Raw genomic sequence first — 20,889 nt, 5'->3', positions numbered from 1 at the left:
TGACAAATGGCTTCTGTCTCTTCTAATGTAATATTTGTTTCTACTTCTGAGAGCCTCTCGGCTACTCTGCAGCGAGTCTGTCTGCCGACTGCTTCATTGTGTTAGCTGACTTTATTCCCCAACCGGCTGTCAATTGGTGGACCGTCTGAGTGTTCTCGTCTGTCTGTCTTTTGTCTCATTGCCTGCGCAGTCCTTTTTTTCCCTCTCTCTAAAGCTCTTTCTACTGCTCCCTCGTCAACCCCTGGCTCTGTCTGTCTAGCACTCACCATTTCTCTGCCTCCCTTGTGCTCTCTGTCTGTCTCTCTTTCCTGCTCTCTCATTCTCACTGCCTCTTTGCTGTCCTACTCCCTCTCTTCCTAAACCCCCTTTCTCTCTCTCCACTTTACCGCCATGTCTTTGCTCCAGATGCTAGCTGTCTCAGCTCCGTGGGCCGCATCTCAGTGATGGGCCCCTCCAGGAATTCAAAGCACCATTCTGGCATTTTCTTCCAAGCAATTGCTTTTGCAGTAATAAAGGGGGAGTAGCTTTAGCATCTCTCTCTGAATGGGCTTACTGGCCCTAGGCAAAACAAGCACAAGTGCACATCCATGAATCCTCTTGAGGCAGAAGCGCACCGCAAGACTCTGTGCAGATTCCGACCCAATTAAGCTGTCTCACACAATTTAAAGGATTGGTTTAAAAAGTTACCATTAATCACTTTTTCTTTGTCAGGGGCACTGAAAGAGGTGTCTGAATTTAGATTTTGCTCTTTTATGTTAATATAACAAATCCTGTGTTTCACTGTATTGCTACTGTAGAGTGTGTAACGGTGCATTATTGCGTACCATAGATTACTGTGTACCACCAACAGGCCTCCACTTGACTGTGACCTGTTGAGCCCTTAAGTCATACACCATTTGCAATATGTTATGTAAATATTATAAATGGAATTTTAATGGCAATTAAAGTCACATTGACACCAGATTAATTCACGATGGGACACGGAGCATTTAAGGTGCAATTAGCCGTGGAGCTGGCTATGATGATACTTTGCCTAACTGCAAACTCCAAACACTTAACAATTTGTTTTCACATTAGGTAAATGTCACAGCATATTACCTTGTTATTATGGTGCCCATTTTATTTACACAGCTGCATTTAGCTACAAAGATACAAATAGGGAAAATTTAAATACAAGCAAAATAAAGCAAAAGGAAAGAGGATGTTGAGGAAAAGTAAAATCTGTGAATTAGAGAAGTGGCTGCAATGTAACTTTTACTGTATCTCAGCGTAAACAAGTGAACCAACTGTTGTAGACATTAACTTAGGCCATGGAGCATCTGTGGAGGAACAGGCTGTGCACTGTTTCACTACAGATGAAGCTGTGATAACAAAACTGTGAAACACAGGCGCCATGCTGTCTTGTAGGCTTTATGAGAGCTACAGAAAAAAAAAAAAAAGGCTGCTGTACTTGACAGGCTTGGCACTTTTTCTTTGCCAGTGAGAGTTTGCATGATGATGGTCTGTCTGTTTAAGTTTCTTAAACTGTGTACCTGCTCTACCTTATAGCACATTATGATATATTTTATTTCTGAGTTTTTACCTCATGAGTTTCCTCATAATCGATAGGTTTAACAAAAGCACACACAGTGGTGATATTGAAAAGAGAAACACAGGGGCTGTAATTGATTGCATACCTGCATTTATAAGTGTTCTGTGTATTAGGCTTGTCAACCAAAAGGCCAGCATTCATCGATTCATTGTGAGGCTGCAGAGAACAATCCAAGATGTCAATGTAAATTCGAAATAATTCTTTTTGACCTCTGTGTTTCAGTGTTTATTTAGTTTTTAGCCTGGTTTAGTTTTTAGATTAGCTTAAAGTATCTTCCAATGTAACTGCTGCATGTTAGTGAAACGTTTTTTACAAGTTGAAGGAACCTAGAAGGGCAGTAGATGTTATACAGGGTGTATCAAAAAAATTAACATTTTGAAAAGTTACCCCCAGTTCTGCATTGGATAATTTTTGGAATTTTCTTTTATTGACGTCGGTAGGTAGGGGATTGGTGGATATTTGTCCAAATTTACAGATCCAGGTTTTCATGCATGAGTGGGCAGGGGCAAATTGCGCAATCCAAGTTAAAACTGGTTTGCACAAAGTAGCGGTGGGATTTAGATCCAATCAAAGGTCATGGGAGGGGACAATGGGCATCCATCTTGTTTTCCACAAAATTGCCAGGTTACAGCATTAACACTTCGGCCACCATGTCAGTTTCATTTCTTTACCCATGGCAGCTGTTCCTGTCTTTCAAAGTTAATTCAACTTGTTTAGGCCTGAAAATGTCACTGAGGACAGGCCAGGTTAGGGTTAGGCTTTTTCAACATGTATAATTTTTTTGATACACCCTGTAGTATTATAGCTGTTAGTATAAAATGCTATATTAAAATGGGAAGGGGTGTTGCTCAGGAAGGAAGTGATCTACTTGTCAGCCCCTGCAATAGGTCAGTATAAAAAATGGTTTCCTGGTTTGATGTAAATGCTTTTCCACAGTCCAAAGTGTGCAAACATCAACACAATTTTAAGAGTCATTTCATGATGGATGTCTATTGCCTCACAGAGAGGGCTAAGAGCTCCAACCATCTGCCAGCCTGAAGATGACCATCCAGCACTTTCTTAATTATAAATTCTTCTCTGCAACAAGAAAACAGAATATGACACTGGTCTAACACAAGAGCAGGCTGTGTAGGAAAACACACCACCTGTGACCATACCATCTTCTCCCATTTTAATGTCGGCACATCACACTGAGACTGACTGAATGAAAAAGCATTGTTGTTGAATATTTTATATCTGGGTGCTTCTATGAAACTGGTCCCTAAAAACTGGACACAGGGGCTAAAAATTCAAACCAGATATAGACTAATGTTATGAAGCAGGTTTGGAAGCACTGTGGGTCTATTCTGAAAATAAATATTTACTGAGATAAAAGAGAAACTATATTTCAGATAAAACATACTTTTATATTATTTTACATTATATTTAATACAAAAATCCACATGTAACACGGTAAAAGGGACATGGAAATTACATGCTACTATTTTTTTGAATATCTCTTTATTCTCTTACAGGTACATTTTGGGAATTGAACTAATTATGCAAGGCAGAGTACTTCACAAAAATGACCGATGTTGCAAATTCATCCGTGATTTATTTGTGTTTAAATGGGCAAATTCTGCATGTAACGCAAGTGGACACGATGGGTTACATACAAAACCTGGAATGATTCATGAAAAATCTACATGTCTGGATTAGAAAAACCACTAGGATTAACAAATTTAACACAGTATCTTTATTTATAGTCTTTATAAGACCATTTACAGCCATGTTTTCAGATCAAATGCACTGACACCTAGGTAGCGATTCCTGTCCCAATTTAGGTCCTATTTTTGGCCCCAATATTTGATTAAAAATTCATTATTTTTGGGATGGCTCAGAGCAAGAGTATAATTTTCTTTGCGTTTATCGGAGGTCATCATTAGGTACATCCTGGGGGGAAATATGTCTAAATTTCTCTTTTATTTTTGGGTCTAAAAAGCTGGAAAAGTGCCAGGTACCAAAATAAACCCAGTTTCATCTTCTGCTGCAAACTTTTAAAATTCCTTTGCCTGCCAAAGATACATTTTTTCAACTGTTGTATGCTCATTTCACATATACCCCATTTCTTTTTTAAATGACACTCATCATAAATGTTAAATTTTGCAAAGCTGCCTTCTAAAATGCCACTAAAATATGTATGCAGTCTCTGGCCCCATTTCCGGGGGTCCATAATGTGGCTCTCTGCTTTCTCTATGGAAAACTCAACAAGTTGACTCCCTTTATGAATTTAAGTCCCCGGGCCATCAGCAGCCCTTTCTGCTGCTTCCTGACAGTGGCTGCTCTCCCTTTCTCCCTCCCTGCAGAGGAAGAGCCTTGAGGCTATGCTGAAAATAGGATAAGATATTCAAATATGTGCATGCGTTCACCTACAAGTTGTTGCGTTTTCGAGGTCAGCCGACTCCCAGTTTCTCAGCTGGTAATTCGGTCTAGCAGGGTTCTCAAACGTCCCAGACATAGAACGTGTGTGAGTATATGCACAGGAGGGGATATGAGCCTTGTCATATCACTACGTATGTATGATTATGTGTTTTTTGCGATCTGCAGTCAGCTAGGGGAGATTCTTATAAGGTTGCGTCACAACCTCTTTTCTCCAAGGATGGCCCCCGGGTACTGTGCTTCTCAGTTACAGTCAACAACCCATCGATTCAGCCACAGAACAACAGAGAGCCATAAACATAAACAAACAGGCAGAAAGCAACACAGGAGACCACACTGAGAGACAGAATGATCTGATGGGAATAGTTTTAGAAAAACAGAGATTTTGTCCTTTTCTGTGTTCCTGCTTTTTGTTCACTCAGTTTGTGTAAAAGCAAGTAGGTCATATAATGTGCGTTTTCATGTTTCGGTATAACCCTGAATGTCTTCTTTGATGCATTCCTGTGTGTATACCCTACGTGTCTACTTCGATGTAATGTTCATTAATATCTCTAATATATGTATTTGCCCTTGAGTGTTTACATGTGACTGTGCATGTAGGTGTGCGTACGTCTGCACGCTGATGTTATGTAATAAAACTCTGAAGGTTACCATCTTATCTTTTACTTTCTCCTTCTCCATCCCCTCTTCTTTTATAATTATCCCGTTCCTCTATCTTTTCACATCTCTTTCTTTCTGTTTGCAGTTCAGAGCAGGACCACAGTTGTGCTACATTCCTCAGCTATCCCAAGCTCAGATTAGCATACTGATTAGCTAGCCTTGTGGCTCCATCATCGGCTTCCTCCGAGCTCACACGGCTACAGCCTTGTGAATACATAATAGCACCATCCACAAACAAATGCATGGCAGAGTGTTTCCAGAGGAGGGAGCTGGTGCACAGAATACAATGGGGTTTTTTTCTTTTGTAATAGTAAATGTAATCAGTGGGCACTGAAGCTACCCACTGAGACTAGAATTTCCAACATCAGTTTATGGTATGAGCTGGTAAATTACTCAGCAGTTGTCATCACAACTGCAAGTGCCCGTCTTTCTCTGCTGGCACTTTATCTATTCCTTTCTGATTCATTCACTTTTTTGCCTCTGTCTCCATCTCATCATACCTCTTTTGTAACCTCAGCAGGGGACGTTTATCCTCATCCTCTTATCCATCCAAATCTTTTTTTCATTAGTCTCTCTCTCAGACTCCTCCACCATCTTTTCCCTTTTCTGCTCCCCACATGCATTTCTTTTCTCATGAAGGTATCAGTGAGGGTATCAAGTCATCCTCAGCTATTCTTCTCTTTCCTTCTTCCCTCTTTCTCCTCGTCGCTCCTTCAATCTTTCTCCCTCTGAAGGACCTGAGTGAGGATGGCAGATCGTGTGAAGTTGGATGTTGATTCTAGGTGACAGGCACCATATGAGTCATAGCCATAATCACAGAGCTCCGTCAATTCCCCCCTTTGGCTGCACAACACAGCAGCTCTGCAAAGCACTGTTGCCCTTGGTAAAAACAAAACATAAACATTCCACATGACTCAAGTGAATGTATACAACGTGAAGTTTTTTCTCTCACACAGACAGAATTGTTAAAAGTGCTAATTACTCTAATTCACTTACACAAAATAACACATATGCTCTGGTGAAAATCTATTCTTGTGAAGTTTTCTGATTTGCATAAATTGTCACTCTCATTCTCACAAATACTCTAATTTATATACATGAATGCATTGTTAACCAATGTATAAAAAGTGATTTTTGTAGCAGTTGGTCAAACAAAGGTGTAATAAAAAGCATGTTATCATGATCATATCAAACCTCAACTTCAAATGTGATATTAGTTGAAAAAAATCAAATAAATTGTAGAGACTGTTGCCTAAAAAAGTCTTAATCAGAATCAAACGCTATGTGTAAAAACAATGTTTTTGCAGTGTTTCTGGAATAATTTGAATAAATGAATGCTGTGTTGCAACATCAGGAGAGTAACAAAGAGAAAAGGTCAGCAGTGAAAAAGAGAGGACAAAAGATGACAAGAGAGGGACTGAATAAATTGCTGAGGCAGCATCGGGTGCAGTCAGAATAACACAGTAACATGCAGCAGTCAGCTTAGCTCCCCAATGCCAAACACATCCAAAAATGCTGGGATAAGAAAGAAATATAAAAGAGAACATAACAACAGGCTAAGTAGAGCAAACATGACATAGACAGCAAAGGAAAGGTAATCAGAGCAGAAAACATAGATTGAGGTTAGCAAAGCAAAAATGAAAACTACGATAAGGGGGGGCTACCACAACAACTGATTGTAGACTCGACAGTTGATACGGGCATTGAAGGACAGACTGACAAAGAAAAGATGATGGTAAGATAAATATGAAACAGAGTAGAACATAGACAGTGAGGAGGAGGAAGGTCAAATAAAATGGAGATGAGAAGAAAAGCGAAGCTAAAAGAGGGCAGAGACATCTACTGAGCAGAAACCCCAAAAGATTGTAGTTTTATCAATCAAAAGGACCACAGGCCAAGCCAAAAGAATAACATCAGACAGGACCACAAATAGAAGGAAAAGGAGCCAAGGGGATAAACCAAGAATGCACTGGGGTTTGAGTTTGAGAGACAAAAACTGTCAGGAAAAGTACACATGAAGTACGTTGGGTTTCCTCTGGAGTCGACCTTTTTTGATTTCAGTAGAACGTTAAGAAAAACAAAGGTTTCAGTCTCACAGTTGAACAAACAGCATTTCAGGCAGAAGGCTGCAAACAATTCTGAAGAGTGTGTTTTAGAGAGAGGATGAAGGAAAAATACAAGAAATCAAAGAATCACTATTGCTCAGATTAATAAATTCCAGAAAGGACGAGGTACTGCTGGGCGGGAGGTGGGGGGTGGGGGGTGAGGTCCTCTGGGGGGCTCACAGACTGCTGACTGAAACAAACATCCAAGTACCATTGATTGGACAAAAGCATAAGATCAATCGACATGGCCGAAGGCACCATAAAAGAGGAAAAAGACCCCCGTGCTGGACTTCTTAGGAACCAAACCCCTGACTGATTATTCAGCCTGACCTGTGTGATTGCAAAGCACACTCAGAAGGAAGGAAAAAAAAAAAAAAGCTTGAGCCATCGCAATCGCCACATGGAAAACACGTAATGCTCATCATCACGTAATAAATTTGTTAATTTCTCTACAACACCAGCATAGCTAATGTGCTTTAAGACAAGATGATTATATTAATCATTAGCTCAGTGGCTAATGAAATAGTTTGGTTTTAATGGGCTTATCATGGCTATTGCACATAGCCTCCATTTTCACACACAGCAGACCGGAGCAGAGTGTGCCAGCTGGATTTCTCCTTATAAGTGACTCAGAAGCCGTTTGAGACAGAGAAGGGGAGTGAGAGGGAGAGAAGGTGTGAGGGAGCCAGGAAAGAAGAAACAAAAAGGCATCCTCAGCCAGGAAACTAGAATTAGAGAAGGAAAGTGTGTGTTTGCATGTGTGCATGTGTGTATGCATGCATTTGCCTAATAAGGCTATCCTCAGGCAATACTTGAACTACTGCCCAGAGGAAGACTGCATGTCCAACTAACAGGCCTGGTTTGAAAATGAAGTCTGTTTTTCATACATCAGATTTTTTGTTATATACATTCAATCCTTTATAACAAGCTGGAGACTATATGACAGACACATGCCTATCTGACCTCAGTAAGTCAGTCTGACAGTAAAACAGCCCTAAGGACATAGATGTGTGTTTGTGAGAGAAAGAAAAGGGGAATTAAAGGAAGCCACATGAGACTTCATTAGGCCTCTGGCATGCTGGAGTTCATCCCCCTATCCAAAGTCTTTCCACAGTATCATAGACAGTAAGACATATTCCCCTCTTATCTAGGCTCTCTCTGTAATACTCGAGTGTTCTTGCCAATCTGTGCGTTTTTCCTGAGTGAGAGCAGGAAGTAAAATATTAGAGGTTGCGTGGGTTTTAGTATGTGCGCGCACAGCTGTCCGTCAACAGTGTGTCCCATGTGAGACAAGTGTTTTTCAATAGCTGCTGAAAAAAATAAATAAATGACACGTAGACAACTAGTGGGATCGATCAACTAAGAAAGATTGCCGATACCAGTGGCATATTTTGTTGTCAAAGCGTCCCCACATGAGTCGGTCACCAGTGTTTGTGTCTAAAGCTCCGAATATCGATAATAAGCGGCGGGACTTACCGCAGTAGAGAACCAGTAGCGCTGTCAGAAGCACCACAGCCCAAAAAGTTGACGACATTCTCGGCCAGCGACAGGCATCTTTGCGTCTTCCCAACCTTGAGACCGAAGCCATTGAACAAACAGAGCACTTCCTCTTTGAAGAGACGAATAAAAAGAAAATATAGTAATTTCACAATCCAGCTCGGCTTTTTACAATACTCATATCTCCGCATGTAATCCCCCCAAAAGACATGTCAAGATGTGACTGAATCGGACTGATTGAAAAGCAGTGATTTGTTCCTTAAGGTGGTCGGGTTGCCGGTGCGCAAAAGAGGAGGTCACATCTTCCCTAGAAATCCCATTTGGGAGATAAAGCACTGTTTATATATTCTTTCAGAAACACAAGTTGGTCACTGTGTGCGTTTAGTTGTAGAAAATTTTCTTCCTCTATTTCCGTCTCAAATTTCTGTATGGAGAGGTGCGTTGCGCTGGTGCTTGAAGATTGCCAGTTAATGCTCAAAGTGTTCAATCATCTATACCGCAGCGTCGTAAAACCTCCTTTCACCTGTGGTAGGTTCCTCGATTCTCTCCAGTTTTACCAATCTCGACGGCATAGTCCAAACACCGGGTTGAGCAGGAGACAGGATGCTATAAAATCCTCTGAATAAACGCCTGGATGAATGAAAGAGGGCTAGTGGCTTTAAAAAATAAATAAATAAATAACAACAAAAAAAAAAGTCCCTGGAGCTCACGGTTTTGGCTCGAAGTAGAAGAAGCTCACAGCATGCTTACAGGAGAAAACGGCGGATGGGGAATGGCAGAGAGACGGTGTGAGGAAAGAGCGAGAGGAAAAGTGCGCATCGTGTGACTCCAAGTGATGTTGTCCAAAGTGAAACAGTGTTTTAATCGATATTACGTCAGCTAGAAGCCACATGAGGTCGCGGTTCACAGAGAAGCTAAATGCTTTTAAAAATCGTTTTACCTTGTAAAACCATTGTGAACGATTCTACAAAGATTCATTGATTTTAGAAATTGCATACGCTGTGTGTTATCGTTGTTCTGAATCAATTATCCCATATGCTGACATAATACATCTCCTGGAATGAAACAGAACTCAAACAGAATAAATAACTGGCATGGATAGTGAACTCTGTGAAAGACTTGTATCGTATTTTTCGGTGTGTACATATACACGCATATGATTGGTCGAAACATCCCCCCACCCCCATGTACTTTTAATTGCTTTATTTAATTGTTTTATTTAATTGCTACACACAGTAGCTTTTGTTATGGGATGCTGATACCTTCTTTGCCTTTCATAGTGAGGCTTTGTCTTTTGAATAATGAGCTCATTAACAAGTAAAATGGACCCAAGATTTGAACATTTTCAGCACTTATTTCTGGTGTATTCAGTTATCTTAATATGCAAATGATTAATGAAAACTATAAGGAAAGATTTAATTTAACATAGGTTTTAGAAGCCAAGTCACGTTGCTATTTGGTAAAATGAACTGATTTAGCTTGTACAATAAACCAATATTTTATTTTATATTATCTGCAGGTAAAAAGCCATTCTGCATGTTAAGTGGCTTAGTTGTAACCTTTCTGCAGCAGAGGTAGTAATCCTGACATTCAGCTAAAGGCAATGAATGAGCCCCCGGACATGAAATTCGCCACTATTTAAGTTCTATATGAATATTGCATAAAGGGGTCAGTACAATGAAAGGAGCCAGTAACCCGTTTTGTCATGGACAGCACAATGGAGTAACAGAGGTTCAGCACCGCGGACAGCGCCAGACCCTGCCTCTCCTCGGCTATGATAAACAGGAGCGGAGCTGCAGCACCGCGGACAGCGCCAGTGCCTGAACTTCAGCACCGCGGACAGCGCCTCTCAGAGCTCCACTCTCTGGCTGCTCCTGACAAGCTGGATTTGGCTCTGTCTGCTGGCAGTGTGGCTCTGGAGGCCTCTGTGCATTCACCTCAAGACAGCCTGCCCTGCATACTAAATCTTAAGCCTGTGCCCACACCATTCCCCAGTCTCTGGGGAACAAATAGGCTTCGACATGAATTGCTCAAAATGAATGCCAGGCGTTCTTTTTAGGAACGAACAGAGATACTCTGTCAAATGGGTTATCATCTCCAGCAAGCTTCTCTAAAGAGATTCCAACTTATCCCTGCTTAGCCTCACAGCAGTAATGGGCACTAGACTGGACCTTGTGTAAACCAGACTGTAAACCTCAGTGAGTGTATTAAAGTAGTCAGTTACTGTAAAAGTCCCATCAGACCTTGCAGTCCTAGAACTCTGAACATAATTGCTCCACACACAACCTTAACTCATCATTCATGTAATTTTTCCCCAAAATCATCAGCCTCCACCACCCCTCCTCCCTGTTCCTCCACTCTCTCCATTTCATTTTGCACGGTTGGTCTTAAAAGCAGCACACTCGATCTGGGGAGTCAATTAGAGACCTGGTTGATAGCACAGGCATGTTGCCTCCTGCACAGTGTTGTGTGAGTGACTATGATGCTAACTGTACAACGAGGGAGCAACAAAGCCGGCTTATTACACACAGAAAAATGAGTACACATACCTACACGCACAGCCATTACTCTGACATACATTCTTTCAATGCAAATCATGCTCAGACATATAGCACCTGCCTATTTCTTACTTTCTGTTTCACTTGCACACACGTACACACAAAAAGCTGTTTGCTTCAATTGGAATATAATGCATGAGCTGTGGCCTACATATGTTATCCTCTTCTTTCATTTTTACGTAACATTTCTAAGACTCCAAACAGAATAAAGCACACAAGGCATGAAAACACTGACTCGGATACTGCTATTTTGGAGGATGTTACCCCTTTAGAGGCTTCAAAGTTGTACAAAAGATACTGGGTGACTCATTCTTTTGACTGTGAACCATAATAAAATATGATCTTATTCCCTCTCAACATGATTCAACATTGTGGTGCTGGTTCTGTTGACTCTCTGTGTTCAGTGGTGCTTAGCATCAGGGTCTGGTCTCCATTGGAGTTCAATTGGATTTGACAAATATCTGTGGAGTATAAATGGTGTTTTAAAATGCAGATCAGGATTTCAAGTGAAACATCCACAAGCTGCTGCCAAGTGCAACAGCTTTGAGAAATCTGATAAACACACGTCTTTGGTAGAAATATCATCCCTCATCTTAGCGGCAAGTTCAGGACTTGTGTACTTGAGAGTAGAAAAAATACTCAACAGGGAGAGAGCAGCGTATGGTTCCTGAAACAGACATAGCACAGATATAGAATAAGCAAGAAATGTGGAAGCCAAAAGGGAGCTTTGTACTTGGACTTTCCCCCTACACAGTTTATGTTGTTTTTGAGGAGGTTTTGGGTTTTTTTAACTTTATTTTTATTGTTATTTTGAATTTTGTACAATAGCAACATAAGGGACATTTGGGATACACTGACCGTAAAAAAAAAAAAAAAAAAAAAAAAAAAACTTTGTGACTAACAACTGGTTTTAGTAATGTGATGTTGAAATGAAAATTGTCCATTTTTCCCATTTATCTTGACACTGCTCATCTTAAATTCTCAATGTATGGGTCAGAATCTCCATCTCAAATATTCCATTCACAATTTGTAGCCAATCGTTAGTTGCAGGCGGTTCTAATCTGCACCATTTTTTGGTAATAGCCTTTTTACAGGCTGCTAATAGTATTTTAAACAAATGTATATCATTTTTAATTACATTATTACCAATAATATATCCAAATAGGAATTGCTTAACCCAATATCTTCACAATTGTTGAATATACATTATTCCAGAATGATACAAGTTTAGAACATAACCAAAAGACATGTGCATGATTTACATTGACACATTCTATCCAACAAGGTTGAACTCTGGACACATATTTTGCTGTAATTTTAGGACTTATGAAAAATTGATTTATATTTTTCCAGCAATTTCCCCTGCATATTCTTTTAGAAGTGGTGGACTGTTGAATTGTCCAGATATTGACCCATTCCTCCACTGAGACATCAGTTCCTATTTCTTTTTCCCATTTCTGTTTCACATCCAAAGTGTTACAGCCTCTCTTCCCCCATTAAATGTTTGTAAAGAGAAGATATAATTCTGTATTTATATTGTTTTTGAGGATTTTAATGAAATATGTCAGTCTAGATTATTACGAGTGCCACCTTTTACATAATAAATAAACCCTTGATAGCATTTGTTTCCTTACAAAACAAACAAAATAGCCACACAAGCTCTTTTTAACAATCAAGTGATATAAATATTTAACTCTCAAAGATCATGCACTTTAGAACTGTAACAAACAAATCTATATTCTGAGAAAATGAAGAAATATAAAATGACCTAAGATGGATGCATGTATGGGACAGTCATTGTTGAAACACCAACACAACAAAGTCATGGAATAAAACAGAATTTGGATTAAAGTTATTACTTTATGATTAATGTATGATAACTAAATCACCTTTTAAATTTAAAAAAACGAAGTCAGAGTTTAGAATAATCATATGTAGAAGGTGAAAAACTAAACTGAAGCAGGTGGAAGAAAGTGTAAGAGTCAATGACTGTTCATACATTTAGAGCAATTAACAAACTTTTTTTTTCTCCTTTTTATTCCAGGACCTCAGAGTTTAAGCCACTTCTGTCATTTCATACATTTCTTTTTTGAATGGATTGCCATGGAAAGGCTATTTGCTGATAACTCCTTTATTTTATTCCCTGAATATCTTCATATATTCTATTGCTTTTTGTTTTATTATTTCCACATCAAGCATTTTTGTGCTTTAGGAAGGGTTGAATCAGTTACTATTCAACTATTTTTTCTTCCAATATGTTGTCTTACAGCTGGATCTTCCCAAGTTTATGGCTGCAACTGACAGTAATCTATAAGGATATCAAGCACATTTATGACATGAAAAGAAAAACATAGAGCGGAACCGCCAGTGTCTGTGTGGACTTTACATTACTGAGAACAATTTTCACCCATGTCCTATTGATAGGTCTCTTGCTGCAGCTCTGTAAATGATTATTGGTTGTAGCTAGCACATGTTTTATTGATTCTGTAAAGATTTTACAAGTCAGTGAAACCTTAATAAGGCAAAGAGGACAAGCAGACGTTAGAATGTTTTCAGTGGCAGAAAGTAAAAGTACAAATCTGATGCCCTTACTGTGCTTGAATTTTTACAAACTCTGTTAGCAAAGTAAATATTTATTTTTGCTAAATTATTTTCATCTTATGATTAAGCAATTAGTTTCTTTTCAGAAGCTGATGACAGTCAATAATAGCGTAATCAGTGATAAAACAAAAATTAAACTGTTTTGATTGTGGATAAACAGTTGTTTTCACAGATAAATGTCGGCTTTAACCAACTGCTCATTTCTGAGTCATATGTGACAGCAAATTGAACGTCTCTTTGGACTGTCGGTTGGACAAGAAATGAAGATGAGATTATTTGAAGTAGTAAAAAAAAAAAAAAAATTACAAAGACTAATAAATAATTTGGAGACTCATTAAAAACAAAAATGGAAATGAGGGGAAAAAAATACAGTCCAGTATTTGAGATTTTATACACAAAATGTGACAAGCCTATAAAGTATGATGAATGAAAAGATGATGAAATGACTACGAACACCATAAAGAACATAGTAATATAATATAATATTACCAGAGGACCCATTTTGCAGAATGAGTTCTTTTATTTGTACCAAGATATTTGAGACGTGACCTTGACTAGGTTTTCTGCTCATTTATCTAATTCAGTTGATGTATGTATGCAATAAGGTGTCAGTGAACAGCATCTATTTTATCCTTGGGTCCTATTTTCCAATAAAGTAAATCCTAAAGTAAATCTTAACCCTTTATCAGGCAAGTGACTATTTTTAGTAATTTCCACATACATTACAAGACAGGGGCAGCAACAGTTCCAGTGAGTCAACAATCTCAGGTCCGATGTGGTCTACAGGGTCTGTAAGGTCCACCTCTGCATGAACAGTGAGTGGACCTGCTTTGTTAGGTACCATGAAGTAATGGTACTAATGTAAGGAATGATGTTCAAAGGGTTAATGTGGATGTGGACAGGGGTCTGGATCAGCACTTATGTTGGTCTAATGCAGTGATTCCCAACCTTTTATGGCTCGTGACCCCATTTTAACATCACAAATTTCTAGCGACCCCAAAACAGAGACATTTTTTGCTAAAATGAATTTGGTTTTGATCATGTAATAGTTTGCTATACTATGTTGCAAATAAACGTTAATTTTAGATGACATTTAGTCTATATAATGTATATTATTATGGACGGAGGCAGAAAAGCCAGGTGTAGATTACTGCACAAAGTGAGAATTTGATTTTCCTTGGTCAGGATATGTACAGTCAGTCCAGCTTGGATTTACAAGGCTGACAATTAATAATGAACAAACAAGAACTCAAACTATGAATTATGAAAGAGCTGCAGCATCTGAAACGAGCCTCAATGAACATTTGAAAGATAAACAGAACCATAGTGCTTCAGTTTCAGCTTCACAGTTTGTCATGTCTTTTATGGATTGTGATTGTCTCTGTTAATTCACCATATATTGTTTTATTAGTACGTTTTTCTTAATTTTTTTATCAATTACCAGAAATTTCAGGCAACCCCATTTGAATTACAGGCGACCCCAAGTTTGAAAAACACTGGTCTAATGTTAGAAAAGTGATGTTCTAATGTTCTAAAATACATGTTCCTTTCACCTTACATGTTTTTCTTGTATTTTTTTTTTATATTTACTTCTTTTTTTGCCTATGGGTAAGGAACCAAATATGGTAATTTCATTGACCTTGATTTTCTACATAATATATATATATTTTTTTTATTATTTCACAAAAGTAATAAAGTCTTGTTATGTCCTCCAATAACCCACTAAGGTTGAAATTTAGAATTTCAGAGTATTTCTATGAGTGCTCTATGAAGGGTTAATTTTATGCAGTTTTTCTTTGCTAAGGCCAAGAAATAATATTTCATCCAAAAAGTCTAAACCCGTTGACACTTTCTAATTTGGATCCAAACCACTGCTGGTATGTGGTCAGTTTTTTTTTTTCTCCTTTTTTCCAGTGCAATAACAAATTAGTCTCAACACATAAAATGACACATTTCAAAGCAGAGGATGAGCTGTGGCCATTGTGATAGTAGTAAAAAAAACCTGGTATGGAGCTTCTTCTCTTACCACTACACTGAACTTCTCAGTGTGAGAGCGTCTGAGATTTGACCTTTTTCTACGCTTCTTCTCTTTGATCCATCCAGACACAAGCTACTTCCTCTTTATTGGGCCACCGAGGAGGGCTTTGAACTTAGCTTGCCACTCAGTGATTTAAGTGAACAAAGTCTTCTTATTGGTACCACAGCAGCCTCTCTCTCTCTTTCTCTCTCTTTCTTACTGTCATGGATTAAGAGAAAGAGCGGAAACTAAGAAGCTTTTTCCACTCTCTGAATATCTTCGAGACAGTGGTTCACCAAGGAGTGGAAGGAAGAAAGAGATCTCAGACTTAATGCTGGAGCTGAACAGGCTTCATAGACGGAGCCAGTTAATTGCAGCACTGATAACATGACAGAATAATAGGAACATTTCTCATTTTGGCCTTCAGCAACAACAATATCCTCTCATTCTGGATTTCAGTGACAACCAAATTCAAGATTCAGAATAGAGAAGAAAAATAATAGCGCACTGGTTTTATGACAGTGAACCAACATGTTTGTTTTAATGACAAATGGGCAATTAGAAGTATATTATAAACAAACCATATAAGGCAATATCATGGCTTTTGATGAACAAAGCGCATTAGTCTAACAGAGGGTGGCTTGATATAAACTAAGGCTGTCAAAATTAATGCATTAATGCGGATTAATCCATCATCATGATTAATCTGATTAAAAATTTGAACACAATTAACCCATCTGCAGCGCAGGATAACTTCGAACATCTCTGCCAACACATTTCAGGCAGTTTGTCCAAGTAGAGTTAGCATAGCGCGTAAACAAATGGGCAGTTGATCCGGTAGTGACAGGCAGCAGAACCAACCCATAAAGATGGACGATGCTAAACAGCACGTTGGCCCTCTGGACGGAAACATTAGGACAAAAAAAAAAACAAGACAGAACAGCTGTTTCAAGTTGTTTTGTTTCAGGTTGTGCTGAAGGTGTTCACTAAACATGTTAAGTGCATATATATTCCCTTCTTTCTTAAGTCTGTTTGCTCATGTAAAGTGAAACACAGTTAATATACAGGGTGTCCCATAAGTCTCCATACATAGGAGACATAATACATTCCATACATATATGGTTTTAACATGTATTTCTTTATATTTCTTCTTTATAGTTCTTCAGCAGTGGAGGACACGCATTGAAATGTGTTCCCGACAAAATGGCAGTCATATAGAGCATATTATATAAATGAAAACGGTTTATGTCAAGAAATGTTTATTTTTCCTATGTATGGAGACTTATGGGACACCCTGTAGATTAAAAATGAATGATATTTAATTGCGATTAATCAAAATGAATCCACAGCAACCCTGTGATTAATCTGATTTTTTAAAAATGATTGTTTGACAGCACTAATATAAACATAAAAGCATCATTAGGAGCTTTATTTTTAATTTCATGCAGCTATTGAGTCACATCTGTCTGTCCTCCCTCTGTTCCTGGAATGTCTGCTATTCACCTACAGTCTACTCTCGTTATACCGCCAACTTCCGTTCACGGCCAAATTGGCGGTATAGCGAAAATGGCGTTACAACGGGTTGCGTCCATAATGTGCATGTCTTTACTATATGATGTCTATGCTGCCTCCGTTAACCCGTTCTAATTACGTTTCTAAATAAATCTTGATTCTGTTATGTTGTAAGGCAGGGATCGGCAACCTTTAACACTCAAAGAGCCATTTCGACCCGGTTTCCACGGAAAAGACAACACTGGGTGCCGCACCTCGGAGGTGCCACGGTGGCGCACCTCGGAGGTGCCGCGCCGCGACGCTGGCGGTATAACGGTCGGGAAATCAATGGTATAAGTGTTGTTTGTGCATGGAACTGGGCTGGTGGATGGCGATAAGCGGAAATGGCGGTATAACGGCGGGCGGTTTAACGAGAGTAGACTGTAATATATGTGGTTATGAAAATACATTTTTGAAATTCTACCACTGCATACTGTATGTTGTGGATTGTTGTGTATGTATATAGTATGTTGTTAACAGTCTGTACAGAAAGTATTGGTTCTGATTATATAAACGCCTGTGTATGACTCTATGTATGTAGAACAAATTGAGAACATTAAAGAAACAGATGGACCTCTACTGTCCAAGTGATTATTAGGTTACTGCCCCCACCGATATCAATATCCTACCTACAGACCAAATGTTACTAAATGTATCTCTTACTTGATGGTTCAAGATGAGAAAACATATTAAGACAATGATGAACTCATCCATTCCAGTCCAGCATTTCACATCAACTTCCTTTTCTAATATGACGTTTACGGGAAAGATATGTGGAAAAACAAATTGTTATATTTTTATGCAGTTTATAACAGTGTTGCTAACCTGAGGCTGGTATCATTTTTCAATACAATTATCAATATCCAGTGTCTATTAAAGACAAAGTTTATTTTTGTGTTCTTGTTACATGGAGAGTTATTAATTGTAAAATGAAGAATAATTTTTCCATTCTCCAGTGCAGTGTTGGCATATTCTACCCTCTGGTGGTAACCCAACCAGCAGTGACAAAACATATAGCTATGAGATGACATGATAATAATGTAACTATTCTAGTAATAAAACTGTTTTGGTAACAATCAGATCTTATGCAACTTCTTTAATTATCTGACAGCTAGTATGGAATGAGCACATGTCATAAGCAGATGGTCATGTGTGATGTGTCTTCATGCACATGTGGAAAATAATGATGCTGACAGTGATTGTGTTCATGAGGTCAGTGTTTGGACCTCGTTCCTGTTATGAACCAAGTATTCTGCAGTGTATAAGTTGGTAAATTCCACTCTGCCTGTTTGTTCTTTTTCGGAACAAATTAACTTCTCAGCTCAGTCATTTGACTAATGGAAACAGAGCTAAGGGATAATATGCCTCTGTGCAGCAGGGGTGACTGTTGGTCCCAGGTAAACAATATGGTGGGAACAGGGTGACCCACCTGTTCCACACGCTGATCTTTTTGCTGTCACATACAAATGAATAACAGGTGCATTTGCTTGTACTGCCTTATGACTTGGCATGAGGCCACAAAACAGAAGAAAATTAAAACGGAGAGGGAAAGTTACATCAAATTCACCATTAAAAATGTGCAAGCGCTGGGTGGATGAATATATTATTTACATTCCTATGGCTGCATCTTTGCTGGCTACATTTTCTTGTAATTTGTTTCTGGCTTGTGTTTGCTATGCTCAGTGTTAATGATTCTATTTGTCAGCCTCAGTGTATGAAACGAGATATATTTTTTTAAGCATGTACTTGGACCAAGGTTATTATCGTTAACAAAAACTAACGAAATGATGAAAACTAGAATTGTAAAAACATTTTCGTTAACTGAAATAAATAAAAACTAGAATTAAAAGAAAAAAAAACAATAACTATCTGAAACTGTATTGTGTGCTTACAAAACTAAATAAAATGTATAAAAATTCTGGATAAAATTCCCTTTGTTTTCGTCTTTGTCAATGTCGGATTGATATAAAATCGATTTATTTCCCTCAAGCAATTTTATCTGCTGGCACCAAATGATATTTAACGATTTGTGGTCACTTGTGGTTTCCAGTCATCTTCTGGTCCCCACTCTACCTGGAAACATGGAGACTAAAGTTGGGAGAAAGCAGCAGAGTCCTGTCTGGGATTTATTTGAATTCGACAGAGAAGAGAAAAGATACCACAAAATTAAAATTAATACTAAAACTAAACTAAAACTAAGCATTTAGAAAAAAAACAGAAACTAATAAAAACTAGCACACCTGCTCTAAAAACGAATTAAAACTAACTGAATTAGAGAAAAAAAAGTCAAAACTAAATAAAACTAAATTATAATGAAAAATCCAAAACTACTAGAACCTTGACTTGGACATAGTGAAGACACCCTGCTGGAGTTTAACTCATTTAGACCCAAATGGCAAGTAGCAACCAAAATCATCTCCTGATGTAAAATATTTAATAACTTCTGAACTACTAAAGTTGTCAATACATGTAACTAATTGGTGTAAAATACAGTTTGTCATCTTTTCATGGTCATCAGATATGACCCATTTGGACGTTTAGAGGCTCCGTAGTATCTTCTACAACATTGATTCACCAGTAAAACTCATGAAGTTTCATAATGACAGTGGATTGACACACTTGTTTTACGTTCAGTTAATGATATGTGTGCTTAAAAAGTAACTTTTTCTTCTGTTTTTTAATATAATAGCCCTTAACAATAATCTGAACTTCCATGAACATTTACATGATCAGTAACTTATATACTGGAAAATACATGATTTTCACTGAAAAAACAGAAAATACAGAGGATAATTCATTCATTCATTTTCTGAACCCGCTTTATCCTCACTAGGGTCACGAGGGTCGCTTGGAGCCTATCCCAGCTACATAGGGGCGAAGGCGGGGTACACCCTGGACAAGTCGCCAGTTCATCGCAGGGCTGAACATATAGAGACAAACAATCACTCTCACATTCACACCTATGGGCAATTTAGATGAACCAATTAACCTATTAGTGCATGTCTTTGGATGGTGGGAGGAAGCCGGAGTACCCGGAGAGAACCCACGCAGACACGGGGAGAACATGCAAACTCCACACAGAAAGGTCCCACCCCCTGTCGACTGGTGTTGGAATCGAACCCAGGACCTTCTTGCTGTGAGGCACCAGTGCTAACCACTGCACCACCGTGTCGCCCAGAGTGGATTGACACACTTGTTTTACATTCAGTTAATGATATGTGTGCTTAAAAAGTAACTTTTTCCTCAGTTTTTTCATTTTTTTAGCCCTTAACAATAATCTGAACTTCCATGAACATTTACATGATCATTAATTCATTCATTCATTTTCTGAACCCACTTTATCCTCACTAGGGTCACGGGGGTCACTTGGAGCCTATCCCAGCTACATAGGGGCGAAGGCGGGGTACACCCTGGACAAGTCGCCAGTTCATCGCAGGGCTCATTTACATGATCAATAACTTATATATTGGAAAATACATGATTTTCACTGATAAAACAGAAAATATTGAGGATAATATTAAGATAAAATAAGTGGTGATAAATCACTTAAAGGTGAAATCTAGAGAAAAATACATTTGGGAACTGCCACAAAAGTAACACTGGGTCTTTATGGGTTAAAATGAGCATTAGAATTGGTAAAAAAAAAAAAAAAAAAAAAAAAAAAAAGGGGATTTCAGCTGCATTGGACATGGCATAGCATCAGATGCAAGATGGACTGCTCTGAGTATTTCAGAAACTATTGAGATTTCCATGCCCAATCATCTCCTGGGTTTACAGAGAATGGTCCAAAAAGAGACAATATCCAGTGAATGGCAGTTATTGAGGAGAAAAATGTCTTGTTTATGCCAGAGGTTAGAGGAGATAGGCTCGACTTGTTCAGGCTGATACAAA

At 38.6% G+C, this 20,889-nt stretch overlaps 1 protein-coding gene across 2 annotated transcripts in view; it reads right to left on the bottom strand.

The window, feature by feature from the left end:
* LOC115430346 (chemokine-like protein TAFA-5) overlaps positions 1-9,077 on the bottom strand; it is a 169,722-nt gene extending 160,645 nt beyond the window's left edge. Inside the window, exon 1 of one of the 2 annotated variants that reach the window (XM_030150307.1) lies at positions 8,251-9,077. In XM_030150307.1, coding sequence (XP_030006167.1) covers positions 8,251-8,362 — 112 coding nt within the window. In that variant the 5' untranslated portion in view covers positions 8,363-9,077. The remainder of the gene's footprint in view (positions 1-8,250) is intronic. The other variant, XM_030150306.1, reaches the window with a different exon arrangement.
* Between the last annotated feature and the right edge of the window lie 11,812 nt (positions 9,078-20,889).

The sequence above is a fragment of the Sphaeramia orbicularis genome, chromosome 12 (assembly GCF_902148855.1).
Source record: "Sphaeramia orbicularis chromosome 12, fSphaOr1.1, whole genome shotgun sequence".
Classification (NCBI taxonomy): Eukaryota; Metazoa; Chordata; class Actinopteri; order Kurtiformes; family Apogonidae; genus Sphaeramia; species Sphaeramia orbicularis.
The sequence above is the reverse complement of the archived record's forward strand: the minus strand, read 5'-3'. Positions and strand labels throughout refer to the sequence as shown.